The sequence below is a fragment of the Lepisosteus platostomus genome, chromosome 28 (assembly GCF_059453375.1).
Source record: "Lepisosteus platostomus isolate fLepPlt1 chromosome 28, fLepPlt1.hap1, whole genome shotgun sequence".
Lineage (NCBI taxonomy): Eukaryota > Metazoa > Chordata > Actinopteri > Semionotiformes > Lepisosteidae > Lepisosteus > Lepisosteus platostomus.
Window position 1 is genome coordinate 1,860,529 of NC_142638.1, and position 26,192 is coordinate 1,886,720.

General features: G+C 41.3%; 1 protein-coding gene across 1 annotated transcript in view; it reads left to right on the top strand.

Moving 5' to 3' along the window:
* The first annotated feature begins 1,150 nt into the window (after positions 1-1,150).
* The window catches only part of pth3r (parathyroid hormone 3 receptor), a 38,659-nt gene continuing 13,617 nt past the window's right edge, over positions 1,151-26,192 (top strand). Inside the window, exons 1-7 of the mRNA XM_088623035.1 lie at positions 1,151-1,815; positions 15,330-15,435; positions 18,225-18,335; positions 19,672-19,796; positions 23,689-23,783; positions 25,037-25,217; positions 25,920-26,073. Of these exons, the coding sequence (XP_088479161.1) occupies positions 1,747-1,815; positions 15,330-15,435; positions 18,225-18,335; positions 19,672-19,796; positions 23,689-23,783; positions 25,037-25,217; positions 25,920-26,073 (841 nt within the window). The 5' untranslated portion in view covers positions 1,151-1,746. The remainder of the gene's footprint in view (positions 1,816-15,329; positions 15,436-18,224; positions 18,336-19,671; positions 19,797-23,688; positions 23,784-25,036; positions 25,218-25,919; positions 26,074-26,192) is intronic.

Genomic DNA, 26,192 nt, shown 5'->3' on the forward strand with positions numbered 1-26,192 from the left:
GGGGCTGGTTATCAAACTGAATGTGTAAGGTGATCATGAAGTACTGTCATGTTCTTTAGCAAGATCTGCCCTGACATGGTCACTGTAACATACAGTGCACTTTTAAGAATTATTTGAAACTGAAGAAATTCCAGCTTGCTTTTCTTCACATTTTCAGCTTCAAGGAGCCTTCTTTCTGAAGTGACTGGAACTGGATTGTTAGTGAAGATGTTAAGATGCTCTTCTTTAAGTTACCCTTCAACCAGTTCTCATGCCTGAACAATTGCAACTGCTCCCTTCTGGCTGGCCATCGTTGCAGTGTCTCCAGCTCATTCTTCTGCTCCTCCTGGCCTTTTCTCTGCCTTGCTTCTCTCATGTCTCACCATTACTCCACCACTGGCTCCCTACGGCTGCACACATCCATTCCAAACACTAGTTCTTGCCCACTGCTGTCTTTGACTCTCTGCCGCAGTCTGTCTCCAGTCCCTCCTACATCCACTGCTCCTCCTGAACCACACTGCCTGTTCCTCCTCTCCAGTCCCCCACCTCCCGGGCCTGTTCACTATCATCCCTGGATCTGCAGTGATGGAATAAACTACCCATTGGAATCACAGCCCCTCAGTCCCTGGTCACCTTTAACTACCCATTGAAATCACAGCCCCTGAGTCCCTGGTCACCTTTAACTACCCAGACCTGCTAGGTCCCTGATCAGCTTTCAGCATCTGTTCAAGACAGATGTTCAGACAGCACCTGTGATCTCGGTCACACTGCTGTGAACTTTTACCACCGGCTGATGCTGCTCTCTGCTCCCTGCTGCTCTTTCTGTACTGTAAGCAATGATTCCTAACCTACACAATGTTTACCTCTCGATGGACATTGTAGTCACAGACACGGCCATTTTTAGATGTGTCTGGCTCACTGCTTTGCTTTTCTTGTCATTTGTACGATTAACTTTCTTTTTCACTATATTTGAACGATTGTCATTTTTAGAATTTAGCTATTGTTGCATTATTGTGTAAGCCACCCTGGATAAGAGTATCTGCAGTAGTCTTCTCAGTGGCAGAGCACAAGCCACAGACAGCTGCTGCTGACAGGAAAGGGTTAACGCAGTGAGCACGCAAGCAGCCCTTCCTTCATTGAGCAGGCAGCCTGCTGCAGGAGTTGTCTAGTGGCTGAATAGAAAAGCATTATCTGACTATCTCCCCAGCTCTCCACATGACAGACACGCACACCGAGAGCAGCCAGGCTGTGCAGAAAAGTCACCACTCCACCAGCCCTGAGAGGACAGAGGGGCTGGCTGCAGATTTCAAAGCTAACAGTTCAAAAGGAGAGATTAAAAGAAGAGGAAAAGATTATTTTAAGCATTTGGGTGCTCTCTCAAACTCATTTCCTCTTGGGGACACTCCCAGGGGCTGATCATGATCCCTAAATTGTGCACAGCTTCTGCCAGGAAACTGCAAGAGGCAAAACTTTATCTTTCCTCCCGGAAAGGAGAGCGAGTTTTTCGTGTGGCTCGTGTGTCGTTCCCAAAAACAGAGATGTAAAAAGTGAAATACGCAGAGAAGAAAACGCGTTCCTCAGCTTGGTTTCTTTTCTTTGTTTTATGTGAGTGGGGTGCTCAAGATAACTTTGGAGAACTTTGTGGGACAGGTGACAGAGGAATGTCTGGACCAAGAGACAGGGAGATCGGCCTGCGCTCAGTCTTCTCCTGATAGCATCTTCACCACAGACTGCCTCTGGATCAGGGTGACCACGAAGAGAAGGGAGATGTTCACACAGGCCTGCAGTGTTCTTCTTGCCTTTCTGGGCTCCATTCTCCCTGATGTTTATGCACTGGTGAGTCCCAACAGCTACACAACATCACACAGAGTTAAAGACACTTTTACTGCAACGAGGCAATTCCTCATGCTGCATCAGAGCAGCTCAGACAAAACTTAATTCCAAGTTTCTAAAAGACATCATATCCTGATTGAGCTATGTAACTGCTCTTTGAAATTCGCACGGTGCTTGTGTTTAAGTTTTACATGTTACAATGTTTCTTTTTTGCATCCCTGAATTTAAAAAAAGGTTTTATTCTGGGAGTTCATGGAACAAAACAGATTTGGGCTTGTGAAATCAGATAGGGCACAAACCAATTATAGCTGGCATCTTTATTGAATTGTAAGTCTGGTAGACCATCAAACCTAAACAAAACTATCCTGTGGCAATTCTTGTAAAAATCCTGCAGAATTCTTCTAGAATTCTAAAAACACATTAAACAGGAACATTACAGTACTGTTCTTACCATTAAGAGATATTTTACAAAATACGCTATCAGAACAATTCTTATAAACATGAATGTATTGACAAATGGAGCTGTAAGACCACGGTCAAGGTATTTTTAGTATACTGGTAGCTCTGTTTGATTTTACAGTTTCCTAAAAAATATATGGTTGTTTTCACTATTAGTTATTTCACTATTATTAGTGTTTTCACTATGGCGGTTATAATATGTAAAGAAAAAGTAACGTTTAATTGTGTTTGCTCTATTTTTGTTGTTTTGTATAGAAAGTCTCGGTTCTAGGTTATCAACTGTAAAATATTGGACAGAAACACTCAAAATGATTACATTTACATTAGATGTATGGGTATTTTATTAAGTTTGTATTGGTGTAAAATTTTCTTTGAGTACCAAGAGACAAATCTCACATTACATTGTTCCAAATTCCTCTTTAAGATGCAAAACACAGTTATTTCTTAAGGCAAGAAGAGTGAAAATAAATTTTACTGTCAGACACAAATATTTTAGGTAACTCTGCCTCCTGAAATAACCAAATACGGAGACAGATCACACCATAAAGGAGATGTGTTTTAAACTGATTGCAAGAAAACAGCAGAGTGCCTGTTTGCTCTTTGCTGTCTCTTTCTTGTGAGGGCACATGAAGAAATTAATGTGGTGTTAATGCAGAAAAAGAGCTTTAATGGCACTGGTGGTGAACAGAGAGGGGCAATCTAATTTTCTTTTGGTAGTTTTTAAGGAGTGAATTTCAGTCAGGACCGATAAGGTACGATCGGACAGATAGTTTTTGATGCATAGTTGACAATAAGGTTGTACACACACCTAAAATTGTAAACTAATAAAGATCACCCTGGCAGAAATACTGAATTCGGCACAACACTTTTAAAAATGAGGGACTAGGCTACATTTAAAAAAGGTCTAATCACCGAGTGATCTATGTGACATAATATACTGTATGTATCAATTGCTATTAACCTTAATGCATTACATTTACATTGAAAATACACATGCTATGCTTCTCATGAATGGTATCGTACTTGGTATATACAGTACAGTATTTTGCGCATCCATGTGCAAATGAATTTTATGCAACTAGAGAAAAGACTCAGATTAGTGCAGAGCCAAGAAGTAATTTGCAAGTCAGGGTGGTTTTAATGCACATATTGCTGCTACACATTACAAAAAAAAAGAAATTTGATGTTTTTCCCCATCTAAGACCTCTATTAAGACTTTTTTCATTCCATTTAATAAGCAGCAAAATAAACCTTATGTTGTTTTAATTATCTTAAGGGTATTGGAATATGGTTCCTGCATACTTCATGTAGTAGAAGTCAAAGATAAATGTGCATGTCCGATTGTTGCTTAAACATCTCTTGGCGGCAGAAGAGAACACAGCAGATCCCTTGCAATCATCCCTACTCTCTGCTTCCCTGACTGTTGTTTACTCAGTGAACCCTTAAAAGACTGTAAATTCATTTGCAGTTGATGTGATGTTTGCTGTCTTGACCCTCCAGGAACCATTGACCTTGTGAACCTCTGGTTTCCTCAGCCTGTGTCTGGTCTTGTCCGTTTTGGACACAGCACTGCTGCCACAGAAGGCTCTGGCTCCAGGTTTAAACCAGTATCGCTGAGAAGAGCCATGAAAAAGTCACACACATGTTTTTTTTACCTTCATATTTGCATTTCATTCTCCCTTGGTGTTTTTACATCACATGCCAATATGATCAAAATACTAAGAACATGAGAATGGTTACAAAGCTGAGGAGGCTATTCAGTCCATCCGGATCATTTGACTTGTGGTCACTGATCCAAGTATCTCATTTAGCCATGTCTTGAACGAAGCCAGGCCATCAGCTTTGGCTGGGTAGCTTGTTCCAGACCCCCGCAGCCTTTCTGTCAGACTCCTTTCCTCAGTTTCAAGCGCACCTCCCTGTTTCTACTTGTGTTCTCTGCTTCATGTTTCCCTGATGATTCTAAAGAATTCCATGGAACTTTCTCAGCATTTGAGGATTTTGAATACTTCAGTCTGGTCCCCTTGTAATTGTCCTTGCAGAAGATTAAAAAGATTCTTTTGGTCTCTGTGGTGTACACAATTTTACATATTTTAAATTAGGCCTTACTAGTGTATTGTACAAAAAAAATACACTATTCCCTTGTGTACTATACACTAGAAATAATTGCCTTAAATAAAAGCACTGAAAAACACACAGGATGTACACTGCAGGTATTGTAACAAATCCAATCCTGAAAACAGGATTGTACGTTTATGCAGTTTATTACAGTCAAGAGGTATTTGTATTTGTAACAAAACATTCTCGACCTTCTACAATTTTAACAACATTTTAACATCTCTGTCTTATTTTGCCTTGTGTTACAATCTTAAAGGAATTTAAATAAATGTCTGTCTTAAGGAGCCTTTCTTCCAGATATACACCCCATTTTTTTCATTCAACATATTACACTGTTAGTTCAGTCTGCAGCAAAGTCATAACAGAGGTGATATGAGGTTAAAGGTCCTAGACTTAGACACTAAGTATTCTATTGATATTTCAATAAAAACAGGGCATAATTTTTGGGAGAGATGCATTGCGATTTTTAGAAATTCTTGGTATCTTGGTAACTGTTACAGTATACAGAACAATAATTTAAAAGTAACAGGATATAAAAGTGGCTGTGAAAACCGTCATGTATTAATCTATAAAAAAATGCCACTGGATAGGCATTTCATCAATAATGTTAAATGATGAGGCAGTTTCTATTGGATCCTGAATGTATATTACAGAATGTAACATTGTTGTTAGACTGGAGGCAGTCAAGTATTATTATAATTCTGGGTGACAACAATCACACAAGAAAAGAAATTGACAATTAAATTCCAGAGCACTGTAAATATTCCTAACTACATATTCTTCCCGCTCCATTGCAGTTTTGTTCCTCTTTCCCTGCTTTTTATCCCCAAATCCCTAAGTCCTGACCTTTCCTGGAGGGAGACAGAAAACTGGGCATAGGATCATCTCTCTGTTCTTGCATTCCGCTTTCAAGATGCATTTACAGTAGGACAGCTTTTCTTGAAAGGCTCTGTCGATGGTTATATGTTATTTCATACTGCCTGTTTTTCTGATCCCATTTTGGACCAGACTCTATAATTAGTGGGAAAACCCACTTGAAAAAGCACATTAAAAAAACTCTACTCATGTTAACAGGGAATTAAAATATAGAATCCTGCATTTTCCTACTTAGTTTAGATCTAATCTCTTGACAAAGGCCAGAGATGTGTTTACCCTTGGCTGACTGTCTCCTTCTGCCTCTCTGACAGGTCATCTCATTTGTCCTGACCGTTGTAAAATTCCAGTGAAACAGTGAAATGAAACCAAAATGTTTCTCCTGAGAGGGGGCTGTGCTCTCAGAGGGACATGGCCTCACCCCAACAGTATCAAATGACATAAAACAGACAATTTGCTGAAAACAGAAGCGAAGCAAGTGCAATGTCATCACTCAGAATGTCTAAGGTCAGATGTTGGTTTTGTTTAGCAAAACAGAAGGACTTAATATGCAGCAATTTTCTTCTATCTGTAAGCAAGCTGTTCAATATTTTGTTTTTCAGTAACCGTGTTTTGGCACACTCTTTTCACTCTGAGTATAAATCAAACTTCCCACTAACTCCAGAGTGTCACAATTAGTGACAGGCCCGCGTTTATCTTCCTCCCACTTTCAAAAAAACACTTTTTCCTAGTTAAGTGTCACCGAATGCCTTACCTGGCACCACAAGGGCACAGGGTAGTACTACATCAGAGAAGGGATGCCAGTCCATTGCAGGGCAGAAACCACTGCCACTGTATCTGTACTGCCAAATGCTAATCTTAATGCAGGAAATTCTGTTTTTATTTGTTCAATAAAAGGCCTATTTATTTAATTGGTGGACATACAAGGATTTGACAATTCACACCAAATACGTTATGTAAACGCTGCACCACAAATGACAATTTTAAAATGTCAGCTGCATGAGACCTGTGAGCATCCATTCTGAAACAAAAATATGATGAAGACAGGGTCTGGATGGATGCACGTCTGTCTGTTTCATACCTCTTGAGCCGGGAGGAAAGGGAAAACAGAAAGAGTGTTTGCAAATTCTAATGCACAGGAAATGCAAAGAAAGTGAAAACAGAGAATCAGGAGGAGTGAAGACTAGCACACAAGGGAACAAGAAGATTTATTGGAACAAGGCAGGACAGATAATTGTGCAGTTATTAAACTGGAGAAATCTGACAGCACTGATTGCTGGCTGTGCTTAAGAAACAAGCTGTTTGCTCTGTAGGTACAGTGAAATGAAATCAATACCATCTCTTCAGGAGATGTCAATAGAATTTGTTTAGCCCCTGGCTTAAAACAATTCCAAGCGCAATCTCTCAGTGAAGCCTTTATTTATGTGCTAGACCCTGGCAAACTACAAACTAGGGATTAGGGCTTTGCTATGAAAAAGTGTGAATTAATGTGCTTGTTAAAGGGAGTGATATTTTGATTAGATAAGATCATGATGACTAGATGGAGAAAAAAATCGATCATTGTGCTGTATGTGTTTGTACTTCAGAGCCCAAAATAAGTAGTTTTTAAGCACTGAATCTGAGAGTTGCAGAGTGGCTCACTCGGATGGCAGGGTTAAAACCTGTCTTAGCAGACTGGGTGCACAACAGGTTGAGGGTACCAGAGTTACAGAAGCGCCTGCTACTCCACTCTGAAATTAGACAGTGTAAAACTCTGCTGCAACAGAAGATCCGATCTTGAGGGTCACCAGGATTCTCTGTGCTCAGCTGGCTGCAGAGTGGCACTGCGCGGCTCGCAGTCTGCTAGAGACCGGGATTGCAGCCTGGCGGGGGCAGAGGAGAGTCATGCTTGTCCTCACGCGGAACTCTGCCAAGGCTGAGGACCCGGCCTGTTGGCGTGACGGAGTTGCCTTCTGTCCAGAGAGCAGTCCTGTGTGGACAGAGCCCACAAAGCACTGGGGTTTAAGCCCTGCAGGGGCAGGCGTTTGGCGAGCACTGCCGGATTGTGTGGCTTGCGCGCGTCAGCCAGGGTATCCTTGGCATGCCCTGAAATGGTTCCCCCTGTAACTTTGTGGGTGCCTCCTGCAAGCCCCGGACCTCACAACACATCAAGCAGCATCAGGCACGAACGGGCAGTTGTGCTGTGGGGAGCGTGGGGGACCAGAGCTGCATGTTGAGTGATAATTAACACTCAAACACGAACAAAACTGTAGATTATAAATCTCAAAACAAGCAAAACTTTGAATTTTTGAAAGAGGACTTCAAAATCATTGGGTATTGTTGTGAAGACACCCAGTGAAAAGCTGCAATGAAGACCCCTTAGACAAGTCTCTTCTGTTTCTGGACAGTTTTATAGACAGCTTGAGAAATAATTCCCTTAAATAAAAGCACTGAAAAACACACAGCACAGGACGTACACAGCAGGAATTGTAACAAATCCAATCCTGAAAACAGGATTGTACGTTTATGCTTCACATTACAGTACATTACATAATGTTTGAGATCCCAGAATCACTTTACAAAACTCACTGCATTACAGTCAAAAGGTACTTTGGCGTCATTCACTTACTCCAAACATTTAGAAGATCTTAGAATGAGATTTCATTTGGCTTTAGGGAAAATTGAAAGACATTAGTTGCTGTCAGCATAAATCCTATGACACACTTTGTTCCATACCTTAAAATCAACAGTTAAATCAATAGATATTTCCAATATTTACTTTTTGTAGCCCTTTAAATGAACAGTGGAATGTGCTGAAGGGAAAGCTATAAGATCACTCTCATTAATAGTATGGATATACTCATAAATTGTTCATGTCTCTCCATGCCTACAGTACATGTAATATATAAATATACTGTATTTTTCAACTCTTTTCTTAGAACAAAAGGCATGTTCCTTTCTTCCCTTCTTTAGTATAAAACATCACCCACTAGAAGAAGCTGTAAAATTGCCAATTGTTCTCAAACTGAATAGGCCTGTCTTCGCTTGTCAAACTGTATTTCTGGGGAGAAATGACTTGACAAGTTAAATGTTTGTGAGAAATGAAGTATCACAAAGACCATCTGCTTTCCTAAGTGCTTAATCTTCTCTGTCACTTAAAAGCATTTGTTGGAGTGGTCTTGTTTACCAAATAATTTTATATTGTTGTTCACAGTGTGTGTCCTATTTTACTGGCAATATCTTCAAAGACCAGTAATCATATCAGACAGGCTGCAGATATGACAAAACATCCATCTTGCTTTTTCAAAGTTTTACATTTTCTTATTTTATTCTTAGAAACTTCACTCCACCATAGAAAGAAACCTAGATCTGACCCCTGTCTACCTATTTCAGCTTCAATTAAACCATCAAACAAGCACTCTCCCGTTTAAAGGTGAACAGAATGTCAGATTCCCGCCCCAAAATTCAAAGGCCAACATCTAGGATGGAAGTGTATAGTTATGCTGGCAGTTTACATGTTCACTAGGTTTTACCACAGTTGTCAGTGCTTTACTGTGGTTTCAACGTCAATGAAAACACCATAATGTGCTATGTCCTGCAGTGGACATTATTTTTTCATATATTTTCATTGACTTTTTGCCCAATATATCATTCTAATCCCCCAAAACCATGCCATTGACTGCATAATAAAAGAGAGGTTAACACATTTTCAAAGTCTTCACGTATACATACAGTGTACAATACAGTATATCTAATTTCTATATTTATAAGATCTTTACTTAAACAATCTCTTGAATATCATTTATTTATCACCGATCAATTCAAAACTTAAATACAAAATACAGTATTCAAAATGTATACAGACAATAAAATAATAATAAATAATCTTAATAAAACATAATTAAGAAAGTAAGACATTAATTAACTAAGTTCACATCTGCTCTTTTCAATCATACTGATGTTAGTTAGCCATCATGACCTCCTAATTATCCCCATCTCTGAACTGGCTTCATCATTCTGCTCTCCTCCTCACTGAGAGCTGATGTGTGGGGAGTGTACTGGCGCACTATGGCTGCTGTAATCTTCACTGTGAAATTATCCCATAATAGTCACATGTTTAAATCACACACTGCATTTTCATTAACAATTCCAATTTTTAGAGTAAAAACTGTCTCAGAAGATCCGGACTGTTACCACAGGTCTTACGACGGGCTTCCCTTAAAACACGTCCTCCCAGCAAAAATTTTATTAGTTTTCGGGACGCAAAGATTCTAAACCCAGACCCAAAACACAAACATTAAAAGAGCAAAGCCCAGACCACAATGAGCACCTCTCACTGAGACAACCATCCAATAACACACACACAATAGTGTAGGGGAACACAGGGTTCAGTTTATGAGACATCTCCTGGCTCCCCAGGGGTTAATGAAAAGCTGCTCAGAATCAACTCAGTGTACAGTACATGACTGTCTCCAGCACTCTTGGCTCATCGAGTTTTTACGACAAGCATTTACTGGAAGGAGCTACGGCCGTGTTCAGCAGCTGAACCCTTTGACAGGTCATGGGATGCATTCCGCTTTGGGGGTATTAGTTATTCATATCTTATCTACAGAAGCAGTTTCTTCTGGGGTTTTTGCATTCAATCAACATGACAGCATGATCAGTGGCCCCCTGAAGGGTGTAAGTCTATGGGCTGAAATCGGACGATCCTATTGGTTAAAAATGGTTTTGGAATTCTGGGAGTTTAGAAATCTCCCTCAAGGGAAGCAAGAGCAAAGATGACAACAACACGACGGTAGAGAACACAGGATAGCGGATCACTCAGAAAGGTAACTACACACCCTGCTTTATGCCTACATATCAAAGGGATTATCTTCATCATTTTAGATCTGAATGAGAGGCCATCCATTGTGAAGAAAGGGTGTTGCTTTCCCCTGAAACTTCCCTGCATACGAGCACTCTTACAAGTACCAAAACATGACAGATTCAAATGTAAGCTATTCATTTAGCTAGTGTAAACCAAAACACCCAACAGAATATTTAGAAGCTAATAGCAAAAAAGCAGTGAAGAGATTGGTTTCACTGCATGGACAGTGTATGGACTATGAAACAAAATCTTTTTTTTAGTTCACTCTGGCTTCTGTCCCTCTCGCATGAGTAAGTAAACATCCTGAGTCTGTTTCACTCATTATATTGCAGCATGTCAAACAACACTTTGAAGGGTCACGAGAAGCCATGACCTCACCAGATTGCGGCTGCAAAAAATCAATTTCTCCAAAGAAAATGTCAGTACGAAAATGCACTAAATATCCGCTGTTGACAAAAATGATACAGACATCTGGAAATTCTAACAAGAAGGAAAAAGAGCCATAAACCAATGATTTGTGTGAAAATGCATTATTTATTTTAAAAGAGAGTCTTAGGTCGCATCTATATTTATTGATAATTTAATTCAGTAAAAATATGAGACAATAAGTTGCTGTAACATGTGTGTTATAATAATAATAATAATAATAATAATAATAATAATAATAATAATAATAATACAGAACGTTCACCACACATCAGCTTCAGCAGCTGGTTCTTTGTGATGGGCCTGTCAGGGAGCAGCAGAGGGAACCACTGTGGCTGAACAGTGGCATGAGCCACGTGCTGCAGCATGTGGGGTGCCAGGGAGTGACCCTACATGCAGAGAAAGGGGAAAAGCACTCGGAAACTTTGTCTTTGATGGTGGGAGCCCCCCGAAACAGCCTGATTGAACTCTAGCCCCCAAAGGACTTCGTACAGTGAAGGCATGCACTGTAGCACAATGTCACAAAGGGACCCGTGCTGCCCACAGCCTCACTAACCTGACCCCCTTTCTTTCTCAGCTTCCCCCAGATGATTGTGATCGTTATCTAAAGGTCTAATGTCTAATGAGGCAGTTTTTTTCAGCAGTAATGGGCTCCCATACTACGTAAAGCATAAATGTACAATCCAGTATCTCCTGTTGCCAGCTTTCTGTTTTCCAGATTGGACTTGTTACATTGGGTGGCCCAGTGGTTAGCACTGCTGACTTGTAACGTTGGGGCCCTGTGTTTAATTCTGGACCTGGGAGTGCCATCTGCGTGGAGGTTGTACTGTATGTGTGTTTGCTGGGGTTTCTTCCAGTTTCCTCCCGCAGTCCAAAAACACATTGGTGGGTTAATGGACTCTGAGAAAACTGGCCCTGGGGTGTGCATGTGTGTGTGCCCTGCGATGGACTGCTATCCTGTCCAGGCTGTACCCTGCCTTGCGCCTGTTGCTTGCTGGGATACGCTCCAGCTCCCCCGTGACCCTGAATTGGAAGGAGCAGTGAGAAAATGCATGGATGCCTAATTTCAGTTGAGCCACTGAACCCCAAGTGGGCAAAAAGTTTTACTGTTAGAGGGAACTTTGCTCTACATGTCTCTGCTGTTGGTCCCTGGCTGCGCCTCATCTCTAGTGTTGCTAATAAGGCCTATTCATCAGCTTGCCTCAGATAACTGACAAATACAGATTGCCATTTAAATACCCCAAGTAAACATGTAGAACTTCTAGCAGGAGACAAACGTGATGAGACTTAAGAGTATAAAGAGTAAAGAGTGCTGATAAAAACTTACATGTATTGAGTCTTAATACTGATTGTTGAGGGTTGCAGAATTCATACTGAAGATAGTTTTTACATATTTAATAAATGCTTAAAGGGGTGAGGTGAATTGGAGCCCAACTAAACAGGTCCAGAGGGACAGACCCTGGATGTTAACACACTCCAGAGACATGACATCACACAACCTATACAACATACCTGCGGGCTGCAGACTGGAGAGCACCTGCAGCTATCCCACACTGCCATGGGCAAGGCATGCAAACTCCACACAAAAGGACCCCTGGGGTCTGAACCCAGGACCACAGGTGTGTGAGATGGTACCGTTACCCACGATGCCTCCTTACACTTAAATGTCCTAAAGGAAGCAAAGGCTCACAGTGAGATCAAAGAGGTAGCGGATATCAGAAATCAAAGTACCTGGAAATGTTGGTCAAATAGAACAAATATTCTATCATTCATCAGTCGATCATCATAATTACTGCTCATGAATCTGATGGCCAGCCGGGAGAAGAAAGAGGCAATCAATCCATGGCCTTAATTCCCCAAAGAGCATAAATAAACCCATAGAGCCTGACCAGCAAACATCACACTGGCTGCGAAGACCAGAGGAAAATAAATCTCAGTGGCCACTGGCTCCACCTTTATAACCTCAGTGGACACAGACATTTCTTACTCACAACGTGTGACAGTTAATGTTTCTCTGATGTACAGAGAGGGTGGTCACAAAAGACGCCCACACAAAACATCACAGCAGTCTGAACGTGGTCAAAAAGCATCTTTCTGTAGGGTTGGGTGACGTGGAATTTAGCGTCTATTGCACAATACAGTGAAATGAAGCTGCTTTTAACCACTGTTTATTGGGCGAGCACCTCTCTGAAGAAACAGTCATGTGAATCAAGTTCGGTCAAAATATCCACAGCCTTCCTCTGTCTGTTCTCACTCAGCCCGGAAGTTTACAGACAGCATTTTGTGTTGGGGGGGGGGGGGGGGGGCAGTTTGTTAGAGAAGTAATTAAATAAGAGCAGCAGAGAACACCGCAGAAACTACACAATGGGCTCTTGAAATACTTCAGGCATAATGTAACTTCCCAAAACTTTAAATAGGATGGGGGTGTCTTGTAGTTTAATTTTGTTTTTCATGAAAATATGTAGCCACTGCCACTAAAATAAAATGATCTCATGCTCTCAAATATTTTTCAAAACAAAAAAAGCTGACATGTAATCCTATTGCTTAGCTTTCATTTATTTTTAGGATAATTGTTCTTTTTTTATTTTTTTTCAAATACCAATTTTACGCTAGGTCAATTTTTGAATTTCCAATTCTTCTTCAGCTTGGATCAGCACTATACTGTACAAGCACATTTGCACTGACCCTGAAGAGCAATGCCAGGATATTCACTTCTTCTTGCAAAGCAAACCCCAGAGCTTACAATGTATCTAAAACAATGGATACAGATCCCGCTGATAACACTACAGGCCCATAGGAATTTCAGAAGCTGTTGATGTCACGGACGTCCAAAGGGACTAACCGTGGGGAGCAGGAGAGCGGAAAAAGACCCATATGCGTAGCGGCGAGACGGGAAAAAGGCCCGGGCTCATTAGTGCAAAGAGTTCAGGAATGCCGTATAGAAACCTATACCTCAGGGAGCGGACGTGGGGCGCCCTGGTGCTAGGCGGGTCTCAGGACATCCGAACATCAATGCTGAGCGAGGACAGAGTGCAAGACCCGGAAATATATAGCCCAAGGGAAAGAGAGGGACAGGAAGGACAGCAGACCGGAAACTAGGGACAGGTCAGAGAAGGAGCGCCCTCTGGCTGCAGAGGGCGTGACAGTTGACCTGTTAACCAAGGAATTCCTGGCTAACTTTGAAGTCATCCAAATCTGATGACACAGCCAGTGAACTCTTAACCCCTTGGAATCAAGATTGTGTCCAATAGTGCAGGACCTGCAGGGTGATAATCACAGCATGCTGTTATCCACACAATCAACCACACCTCTACACCCACAGGGTGTACCTTTCAGTCCCTGTCCTCCTTCGCTGTACTGCTTGCTGGGAGACACCTACTGTACATTATGCTTTCATCTCTTTTGACACTTGAAGCAGTTGAGGGGATTGCCGATTTATTCTAAAATGAAAAGAAAAGGACAATTGAACTCACCAAAATCACAAAGCAAGGAAGAGATGAGGCCTGGAGCCTTGAGATGTTTAAGCTATGTCTAATGTGACAGTCCCATGCTTTTTCTATGCCTGAGAACAGACATCTGCTAGCTTTGGTTAGTGGCTGTGAAATGTTCTAGCTACAAGGGAGCCACTGTGCTCTTCTCCCTGCTCAGTGAGTGTAGGCACTATGAAAATATAGACGCCAAACATGGGAGACTTGCTGTGCAGCACTAGAGAGGTAGTGCCACATACTGCACCCGACAGCAAATATTTCACAACAGCCAGACTGAGCCGATTAAATACACAGTATTTGCAAATTTAGCTTGGGCAACAACTACCTAATAACTGTCTGAGAGCTGCAATGCAGGAACTGAGCTGTCATAATACCCCAGACCCGTTGACAGCAGATGGATTACTCTGTACTAGTTCAGACTATGTTGTTGGCAACACAATGCCATCTATTGATCCAGTTGTAAGAAAATAAAGAATGGTTTGCATTTCCACATAAAATCTGAACAAACGTGTGGCTGCGTCAAATTTATAGATTGCTTCCTGTAACAGTTTTACTGTTCCTTTTCCTGAGAGCTCATGTGTTTAATGGCTAAATTGATTTGTATTTATAATCAACAATTGTATTTCTGGGATCACTATCTGTCAATTGATCGTTTTTCACTGAAGACATTCATACCAACAAGGAGAGCTGTGCACAATCAGTGCTGGCTGCCATTTTCCCCACTGTGAGTCCCTTAATGCCCACAGTGGAGATAATATGCACTGGAGGAGTGAGGCAGCTCGTGCTGAAAACATTCCTGAATCACAGGTGTCTGTCACGACAATGAGGCACAGCCTTAATTTAGTCAGTTAAATTAACACAGCCAGCTCTGGCGATATATGGTCAAATGTTCATTATCAATTGGTGATTCTTGACCACAGTTGGTTAATGGCCAGACTCAGATCTGTGCTGTGTGACGCATAGAGGCCAAACTATATATTGAATTACAGCAGCACTTTTGCTGGGTGAAGATCTTTGATGGTAACGTCTGAAATCAAAAGAAGTTACTAATATACTGTAAGAAGCCCAAAGTCTGATCTTCGAGATACAGATCTGGAAAATGGTAAGGATTTGGGAATCTCATAAATAATAAAGAGGCATCTGTGACAAATTAAATAAATCATTGTCTAAATTAAGTTATAATTTGCTAAATGAACTTAAGACAGGACTGTAGCACACAATAGTTGGGTTCCATAGTTCTAAGTTGGGTAAGTGGTCAATGGAAGACAGCACAACCTCATGTTATAGTAAGTGTTCCTGTTTCTTGGTAGGTCGACGGAGATGATGTCATCACAAAAGATGAGCAGATCTACCTGCTAATTGAAGCCAAAGCCAAGTGCAAGAGGAACATAGAGGCAGACCTGGAAAAAGACAAAGGTAACAGCACCACAATTTCTTAAAACCGACACTGGTGCATACTGAATGTATTAATCCATCCATGCATTTTCTAACTTCATCTTCCAATCTAGGATTGTGGGGTAGCAGAAGCCTATCCTGGCAAGCAATGGGCACAAGGCAGGGTACGCCCTAAACAAGACACCAGTCCATTGCAGGGCACACACAGACATGCATGCATTCACACCCACCAGGGCCAATTTACCCAGACATCCATTAACCCAGTATATCTCTTCTTTGGACTGTGGGAGCAAACTGGAGCACCTGGGGGAAACCCACATGAACATGGGACAACATACAAACTCCACCCAGAGAGCACTTAATGTCCAGAACTGAAGCCAGGAGTCCAGCTCTGCGTTAACCACTGCGCCCAGAAGCTATTGATACGCCACCATATTTTTTCTAAAAGTACAAAACCCATTACAGGTTAAAACAATCAGCAACATGAGCAGGCAGGCACAGATAATGTTCATAAAGCAGAAATAGAGAAGCAATCGATCTAAAGAGAAGAGTGAAGTGTTCATGCTGCCTCACTTCAGCCTTGTCACAAAACAGACAGTGATTGTGCTCCACTGACACTGGTATCAATATTTTAAAAACATTTCTTATATAAAAAATTATAAAAAAACAACTGCTGATCCCAAACTTTTTTTCTGAAAAAGAAAGCTACGATGAAAAACATAAAGTGAGAACTTTGAAAAACCTGTAGTTAAATTGAAAAACCAGACTAAGATCCAAAGGATAATGTAAAGGAGTCAATGTTATAGTTATTGTTGAAATGTAAAAGTAGAATAATGGTGCTAATGGTCTTTACTTTCAGAGCAAAATATGCAGAAATCACTTGCCTTGAAACCTAAGGGAGAATTTTTTTCTAACCATGGGTTAAATATTTAAGAGTGACACAAGAAATGAAAGTTTTTGGAAAGGGAGGAGGCATTTTCTCCTTTTACTGGTAAATAATCCATCATAAAGCTAAAGATGAATACAGAGGAAATTGCATTTTTCAGATCAGATGTAAAGATGGTATTAATTAGCTTCAGGAACCTGGATGACAATTACTGAGGCAATAGGAGCATTCTAATTTCCTGGCAAAAGATATTACCATGGTAACGTGAAACTTCTCATTGTACAGGCAAAAAGACGAGAGCCTATTTAGGATTTGGATAAAAAGGCTAGCTTTTATCATTTTTTCATTAAATATAATTACAGTTTTAAGAGATCAATTAGCAAAAGACAGCCCCTGGAAGTGTTTTTTGAACAGTGTTGCTTTTGATTTCATTGTATTTTTGATGAAGAATGAATGAAGTTTTTGCTCGATTTATCATGTAGGCCCCACACGGTCCAATCTATGAATACTTCTATTGAATTGAAGGGTTTGAAAGACCCTAGCAAGGAAAGAGCACAATGCTGCATACTGGATTTTTACTTACAAAATACTTAACAAAATGTTAGATTGTCTTTTTTTAAAAAAACAAACACATTTCAGACAAGGGACAGATTTCCTAATTATAACGGGGGAAAAAATTTAAATCTATTTTTATTGAAAATGTAACAACTTTGCAACAGACGTTTGATAAAAAAGGAAGAATGTGATTTAAGACCTAATCATTTTTTATTGTCAGGCAGTATCTGTCTTTTGTATCTGTATCTATCTCTTCACCCATATTGGTTCCCCTGTCAACTGATAATTACCAAAAACACAGACCTCCTCTTCAAAAGCCACAACTGAAATGGCTGTAGCTTCAGACATTCCAGGAAGACGTTATCTGCATTTCAGCAGAGTGAGTCTTCTTTTCTGTATACAAGATCACAAAGCATGTGCTGAGAGGCCATTCAGGGGTAGCTAGTTGACAGCTGAGAGACAAAATTGTTTTCTTCTGTGCCAAAAAACAACTAGGGTGGTGGCAAACAGAATGGTGGAGTATTTGATTCACCATTGAATTCTGTTTTGCCCTAGAAAGTACACTGTATGTACATAGTTTAAGGACTTGAGACAACATTTTTCCCATTCAGTCAAGCCAGTCTGGAAATGTTTTCTTAGCGTGACAATGCAAGACCACACAGTGCAAGGCTTATAAAGGCACACGTTTGATCTCCTGAACATCAGACGGATCATCTCATCCATGCTATGAACAGGGGACAACTGTTACCCACCAACCAACCCAGCATAAAGCATATGTCTGCTGTATGCGGTTGTACAATAAAAGTAGCAGGTCATCCTATGACAATCGATCCAGAAGCTGACCAGATCTATACGTCAATACCTACCAGGGTTATGTTGATGCTCAGGGAGGTTAAACACAATGCTAACCTTGTCAAGAATTGAATATTTTGAATTTTAATTGATTTTCATAATGTGTCATGGTTCATCCTGAAGTTTTGTTCATATTTCCTGTGTCTTTATTGATCCAAGGTTAGAATTCAATTTATTTTAAAATATACAAGACGTTTCTTTCTTTAATTCCATTAGACCTGAGTGTCCTGTTTTTATTGTGCATCAGTATATAAGTACTGTGTGACAGGCCACAGATGCACTTCAATTAACAGCCCTTGTCAGTAAGAGTCAGAAAAAACAGGAAATAAACACAGAATGATTAGGGAAATACTATGTTACCCCCATTGGATACATAGTTGAGCTACATAGTATTCACTAAGAACCCTTAGTGGAACCACACCTGCCAGGCCTTCACTTTTGAATGAAGCATGTGCTTTTGTTGGTGTATTTTTACCAGCTGTGAAAGAGCTCAGCTGGCGTGTTTTCCTGATTTCAGATGGATCCTGCATGCCACAGTGGGATGGTATCATCTGCTGGCCCAGGGGAGCCCCCAGCCAGCTGGTATCGGTTCCTTGCCCAGACTACATCTATGACTTCAATCACAAAGGTGTGTCACTATGCTAATTGAATGAACGCTGGCCACACAAAGGAGGCAGCAAGAGAAACAGACCTTGCTTACTAACAAACCACTTATTGGTGCAGTTCCTGACATCTATGAAAGAGTGTTACCCTGTACAGAGTAATTTTATTTCCTCCTCTTCTGATTAAATCAAATTCACAAACTGCCAATCCAGCTCTTGAATGAATCTTCCCTTCCTTCCTTCCAAGTACGAGAGCACTAATTTGTGATGGAAGGGTGGGTTTGATTTCTATCTGGCCTCAGCCTGGACATCCTGGGCAAGTCAATGAAAGAATCTGTTATTTTTTCCTTTCAGCACCAGCTATCACAAATGAAACAGAATACCTCTTCAGATTTGACCCTTAACTTTAGTCATTTAAAATAGGATTTAATTTGGTTCAATTAGAAGTACTGTGTATTGACATGCCATGACATATGACAGCCAAGGTCATGGATATGAGAAAATGATTCCATCCATTGGAAACACACAAATAACCAGAGAAAGGGAAACAGGATCCACCACAGTTCACATTTAGCCCTGGTGAGAAGAATCACAGAGTAGACTAAAAGGTAAAGAAGGTAAACGTTTGCGTCCTTCTTTCATCTTATGAACAAAAGAATACTTAAGTGAGCAGATGACTCCAAAAGAAAATATGTTATTTATGTAAGTCTCTCTGGCTTCAGACAACCAGATGAAGACATCACAGAGCATAAATAAAATGAATGTAACCCTGGGAAGCATTTCGGGGAATATCAGGGCATGCACCTCTCTTCCAACTGCAAGGACCACAGTGCTCTGTGCAGCAGGTCAAAGATCCCCTGGCTGACTTTCCCCTGACACTGTTGATGCAGCATCTGGTCAGTTATAGTTGGTTGTTCCCCAAAATGTAACTAATCAGACCTCAGTAGAAGGAAAAAATAAACACTCGTTGTTGGAGTGTGTGATGCATTTTCATTGCCACCTGTGTCTGCTTACAGTACCTTCAACCGATCCCCCATTAAGAGCTGATCAGTCAGAAATAAGGGCGAGTCAATTGGTGACGGACTGAGATCACGATGCTTGCACTGGGGTATTTCTGAAACTCAGGACTGAGTAGACCAGGAGCCTAAATAAGCCAGCAGATCAAATGAAGACACCAGTTAGGACTGGAGATTCAGAGCTCAGCTGGAACACCAGCAGTCATGGGGATCCTTCAGAACCAGGGCTGGGGACTGCTGACCTGCAGGGTCCAGAGTACACTCTCAGCAGCAGTCAATTGAGCTGATGAGAACCCACTGTATTTATTAAGTGGTTTGAATAAACACAACCTACTTTTCCCAACAGGCCATGCCTACCGTCAATGTGACATGTTTGGAAACTGGGAGCAGGTCCCTAGTGTCAACCGGACCTGGGCAAATTACTCAGAGTGCTCAACCTACCTCCTTTCCAATCACAAGAACAAGGAAGAGGTGAGTGGGACGCTAGGATGGGACAGTAGAACGTTATTTTAATTACATTACATTGTCAGTTTTGTAATATCCTAATAATATGCAATATTGGAGGGTGTAGTAGTGCAGGGGTTAGCATTGTTGCCTTGTAGCTATGGTTCTCAAACTGTAGTAAGCCAGATGACCCTGGAAATCTGTTGTGTGCACTGAAAAATTGGGACATGTTTTCAGATTTCAGTTTTAATAAAATTATAAAATTAGTTTACATGTGAAATATGCAGCCTACATACTTAGCTACAACGATACAGTGAGCACTAATACTTGAGTATATAACTGTATACCATTGTATAGGAATGCGTGTTACGAACCTAAGTGACCAATTGTATTTAAAAAAAGTTACCTTCAGCAAACAGGGAGGTAGGAGAATGTGCATGATTTTGGAACACTGCCAATCTTGTGAGCACAGGAAAGTGTGATGGATATCAGAAAAATGTTCTAGGTTAATTCAAGAAAAATACACAGAGCATCTCTGTGTTTCTCTCCCATGCGCATGAAATAAAAACTTCTTTTAACTTCTGAGACGGACTCCTGACTGTCTTTTAATGGAAAACGGGGAAAAATGCAAGCTTGTGGATTGCTAAAGCAGGTGAGCCCCACACTATTGGTGAAGAACTTTGTTTACCGTTGGCAAAAGAGCTGACATGTATTATGTGTGGAGAAAAAGCTGCTAAACAGCTCGACCTGCTGCCTCTTTCGAAAGACACAGTCACTCGTAGAATTATTGATATGGTAGATGATGTCAAAAGTGCCTGATAGAGCGCGTTAAGATGAGCAGATGCTTTTCACTGCAATTAGATGAGTCTGTAGATGTTGTTGATTTGGCCAATTTGCTCGTTTACGTTAGATACGAGTTTGAGGGCATGTCCCATGAGGACTTTCTTTTCTGTTCTGGCCCTGGGTAGTTAGTAGTTTTATTATCCTTCTCAGCTAGATATTTTTCTGCCTTCCTTGAAGCCCTGAGAAGGCACGTTTCACACTGTTTCTGTCGTTACCTTTGTGCGACTGTCAAGGTACTGTGAGCAGCACTTGAACTCCACTAAAAATCCCTCTCTAATTTTAGACACAGTGATCAAGTCAGACGTTAATGACTTAAGGAATTAATGACAGAGAACAGAATAAGCATGTTTCTGTGTGTCTAGATGTGAGGGCTTATAAATCTGTGTCCACATGTAACAGATAGGTCATGTACTGTATATATCAGCTAATTGGACCAGAATATACAGTATCCTGGTTTCCATGGTGTTAAGGGGACAGCTGGGGTAAAGTGCATCACTCAGGGGTAATACAGCAGTGTTTTGGGTGGACTTGAACCCACAACCCACATGTCCCCCCAAAGCATAACAGAGCATTTCAGCATTTCATTAAGACGTAAAGCATCTTGTCTGGCTCTCCATTTGACTGAATGGGGTGATTCAAACCAGTGGGAGTCTTCGCATTAAAATCATTAAGCAAACAAAAATCCTGATTGAAAATTCGAGTGGGAAGATAGCTCAATGTGTGGGCTGCAAAGCGTGTGAGCTAGGTTCATTTCACGTTGAAAGAAAATAGCGAAGAATTTAGGCGGAGGCACCCTGAAGAGGGCCTTTCAGCCAAAACATGATGTGTTTCACACTTCTTTTTTTAATTTTCAGGATAAACGTAGCTTTGACACGAAGCAGATAGCCCACGCCCCCCCACCGATAGGTACCCCTGCTATGTATTAGTTTAGGCTTATAAATTAAAGTTTGTAACACAAGTTTTTGTGTACACGTTTCTCACAAATAAGCAATGCGAAAGAGTAAGCCTTCAAAAATATTATGCATTCGTCTCTTACATCAGCACAATGCAGAAAAAGACGAATGACGACTGCAATCATAGGGGGAAACCAGTTGGGTCCTGAATGAAATTGCAATGGCTGCAGACAATTGTGTGTACATGACTGAAATGCCAAAGCACTTAGTTAATGCACTGTAAATTGCTTTGTAGTTTTTTTCTCCCCTCCACTCTCTTTATTACAAGGAAGAGGGGAGATATCTGAGGATTCAGATGTACTTCCATGTCAGCTCCAGAACAATCAAATCTCATTGACGTCAGTGCATGCCTTTATATTGATTTTGCAGATGTAATTGGTGCCCCTGTTACTTTCAGATGTCAGGTTTTAATTTAACTGCTTTCAATGAGCTTCTTTTAACAGTGCACTGTTTTTTTAACGGCTAATGGATTTCATTTAATTTTATTTTAATTTTGGTCCAAGTAAATGTAAGTTTTGCAAAGCCCCAAGACTGGTAAATACTGGTCAGTATTTACTGCAAGTCTAAACCATCACTCTGAAGTGCAGGTAATGATTCTTAAAGTATTTGCATTAGGTACACCGGGAAGAAATAATACTGAATGAACTGGGAGATATGTGTTGATTTTTAGATTTCTTCGTTTGTACTAAGTGAAGACTGTTATTGTAATTAAAAACAGCTGTGAATACATTGAAGGTCAACAAATAAAAATGATAACATGAAGACTTCCTCAGTCTCACCAAGACAGTTCACATCTTCCTGCAAAAATCAAATTAATCAATACAGATCACACACCTGCTCTTTAATTTAAACAGTGTTAATAGCTGCATCCTGAACTTTAGCATAAATTATTTTCATTTCAAGTTATTGATTAGATAAAAAGCAGAACACATTATTTGCATCACCTTGTTGTTTCAGGTTTTGCCAAATTAATGTCTCATGTTATTACACAATGGCCAAAATGTAGTTCTACTAATAGGCTTGTAGATGCATATTGTTTACATATGTACTGTATGTATACCTTACTGATAAAGAATTAAAACTACCTCAGATTTCCATTCAAAAGATGAGAAAGTGTTATATTTCATTTAAATAAGACCAAAAATAAAAGACTGTTATTTTTTATTTTTAAAGGCACAATTCCCTGTGGCATATCTTATGAATGATTAGCAAGAATTGATGTAGTTTCCTGCCAAGAGCAGCAGAAAATTTCACTTTACTAAACTCTCCTGAGTCTCCAGAGGGCATAACTTTTGTGTTATACTTGTAAAATAAATACTAGACAATGTGCCTTTAACAGCCTCTGCTGTAGATGTAGAATTCAAAACCTTAATACCTTAACCATCATAACCTAACACAGTGCTGTCTGCACTTACAGATGACATAGTCTGTGGTAGATCATGCTTTTATCTTCACTATAGCTGCTATAGTATAACTACCGTTTATTTTGTAGTTACCGTGATACAACTTATAAGAACAGAGGAAAGGTACCAATAAGAGGAGCCATTCAGCCTAGCTGTCCCATTCTGTACTCAATAGCTTATTAATCGAAGAATCTCATCCAGCTGTTTCTTGGAAGTGAGCTCCAACACAGTCACTGGGTTGCTTGTTCCAGACTCCCACAACCTTCTGTAGTCTCTTTGGAGAGAGAAGTGCCCCCTCTTCTAAGTTTTAAATGTATTTCCATGTTGTCTATGCTTGTGCCCTCCGGTTCGTCTTTCACTGCTCATTCGGAAGAAATCTGCTGTGTTGACTTTGTCAGTACCTTAGAGGATTGGGAATGCTCGTCTCAGTCAACCTCATAGTCTTCAAGATGAAAAAGGTTCTGTTTCTTCAGCCTGTCAGGGCAGTGATGTGACGTGCAAATTTATAACCCTGCCTTTGAACCGAAAAGTAGTCCATTTCTACAGTAATGTGGGAAATTGGCGGCAATAGTTTGAGGACCATATTCCTTTTCCCTGAGAGAGCTGTTTTGGGCTGAAACCAGTAGATATAGATCTATTCTGTATTGCCTTAAAAGGGAGAAAAGATGGGAAAGGAAGGCTCACTACACTGTGTGTGTCCTCTGCTTCTGCTCCTCACAGGAAGTGTTTGTCCGCCTGCACCTGATGTACACCATCGGCTATTCCATCTCCCTGGTTTCCCTCTTTGCTGCCGTCTGCATCCTCTGCTACTTCAAGTAAGAGAGACCAAGTGGAAAGTGCTTGCAGGCTCATGGTGCCTCACTGCTCAAAGAGAAAGAGGAGGTGGGACTGTGATGAGCTATTGTATGATAATAGAAGCACAAGGGAAAATTCAGCTCTGATTTATACAAGTCATTGCTACCTCTGAAAAATCAGAGGCATTTATAATTCGATCTATATATGTCACACTGTGGGTGGCATGTGATGGTGCAGGGGTCAGCATTGCTGCCTTGCAGTGCTGGGGCCCTGGGTTCGATTCTGCAACTGCGGTGCTATCTGTGTGGGGTTTGTGTGTTCTCCTCGTGCTCGTGCAGGTTTCTGCCAGGTGCTCTGGTTTCCTCCCATAGTCTAAAGAGGTTAATTGGTTTCTGGGAAAATAAGCTGTGGTGTGAGTGTGTGTATCTGTGTGTGCTCTGCAGTGGACTGGTGTCCCTGTCCAGTGTGTATCCTGCCTTGTGCCTGGATGTCTGGATGGATGTTACACTGCATACAGAACAGAGATCTCCCATTTTACAGAAGCAGAGTCACCCCAAATATAGTCGAACTGTCCAGCTTTTCCTTCAGACTGCTGCTCAGTAGGAATGTGGTCATTTTCACCAGGCTCCTCCTCGGGCACAAGACCAAAAGGACAATGCATCTAATCTTTGATGCCCTTTTAAAGATGCACTAATAAACTAATAGATTGCTATTTGCAGCAGTTATGTGCATTACCACATGAGTGGTATCCATGAGTGGATTTGCCAAGAAGGGAGGGAGGGGTGAGGGTTTTTTTTTAGGGGATGATGCGCTCTGCATGAAGACGTGAGTGGTGATTCAGAGATTCATGAGTGGCTCAAGCAGTTCCAACACCTATGGGGACCTCTTATAGAGACAGATGGCTGTGTTATCAGTCCTCCATCCAACACTGTTGTTGCTGAAGGCACAGCAGGCTCATAGCTGGACCAGACATGAATTGTTTGATAGGCTCATGTTGGAGACTGTGTCCATGTCTTCAGCTGTCCTCTGCAGCAGGAGCCAACCCTTGTGTTTGGCAGTGGGTGATTCCGAATAAGGGGGCAAAAAATGATTAAAGTGAATTGCGTGATTGCGCCGCGCCACTCCACTCCACGTCTGGAGCAGGGATTGGGACTGATCAGCAGCTTCTAGAACTGAGACGGACGCCGAGGAAGCGAAAATGAGGCTCCATAAAAAAAGCAGATGGAGGAGAAGGAGCTGGCGAGGAGCGTCTCTCATTTTCCCTCCTCCCCAGGCGGCTTCACTGCACCAGGAACTACATCCACATCCACCTCTTCACCTCCTTCATGTGCCGCGCGGTCAGCATCTTCGTGAAGGATGCTGTGCTGTACTCGGTGTCCGAGGACGTGGCCAAGGTTGAGGATGACAACATGCGGGCCGAACTGGGGCCAGCCCCAGGACAGAGGCCACAGATGGTCAGTATCACCTTGCCTCTTCCCGCACAAACACACACTCACATTTCTGACTTGTTACCGTGGGGGGGTACTGGGTTGCAAAACCCCTAAGGATTTACAATAACAGTACCCTTTAGTGGTAGTGTCAGTGTACAACCTATATGATGAAAATAACACTAGTAGTGTAGTTTAAAGACAAAATGTCATAAGCTGTGGTCTAAATTTTCTTGGAGGATCAGAACTGCAACTCTGTGGTTAGGGTGGAACTATAGCAGCAGTCTGTGGGTCGTCAGGTGAGCCCTAGAGCAGACACAGGTATCTGTATGTAGGTGAGCAGCAAGCGGGTGTAGCAAACACAGTCCAGCGTCATAGTCAGGAAAGGAGCAGAAATCAAAGCCGAAGAGACACATAAGAGGCACAAGGGAAGATCCAATTCCAGTGAGAAACACAAAGAAAACGAAGAAGGGACACAGCAGTGGCTCAGAGCGAAACTCTATAACGGAATCCAGAGTATTGCTAGGTCAGACCTCAAATAGTCGGTTTCATCAGGAGACAGAGGCATTACCCACAGGTGAAGCAAGCTTCCTGTCTAATTGTGTATCCATGGCAACCATGATCACTGAAAATGGGAGGAGTAGTACAATAGTCGATTTCAGCTTCAGATGAATATAAACTCTGTACTGATATAAAGGTGAAGGACATCTTTCCTGTCTGTCTCCCAAGGTGGGCTGTAAGGTGGCAGTGACCCTCTTTCTCTATTTCCTGGCCACCAATCACTACTGGATACTGGTGGAGGGGCTCTATTTGCACAGTCTCATCTTTATGGCCTTTCTGTCTGACAAGAACTACCTGTGGGCCCTCACAATCATTGGCTGGGGTGAGTGGCACTCATCTACTCTACTCTTGGTGAATAAGACACTGTAATGTGTAGTAGCTCCCACCAAAGCAGGCTGTAGCAGCATATTATCTGTCCTGAAAAAAAGGCTCTGGAAAAAC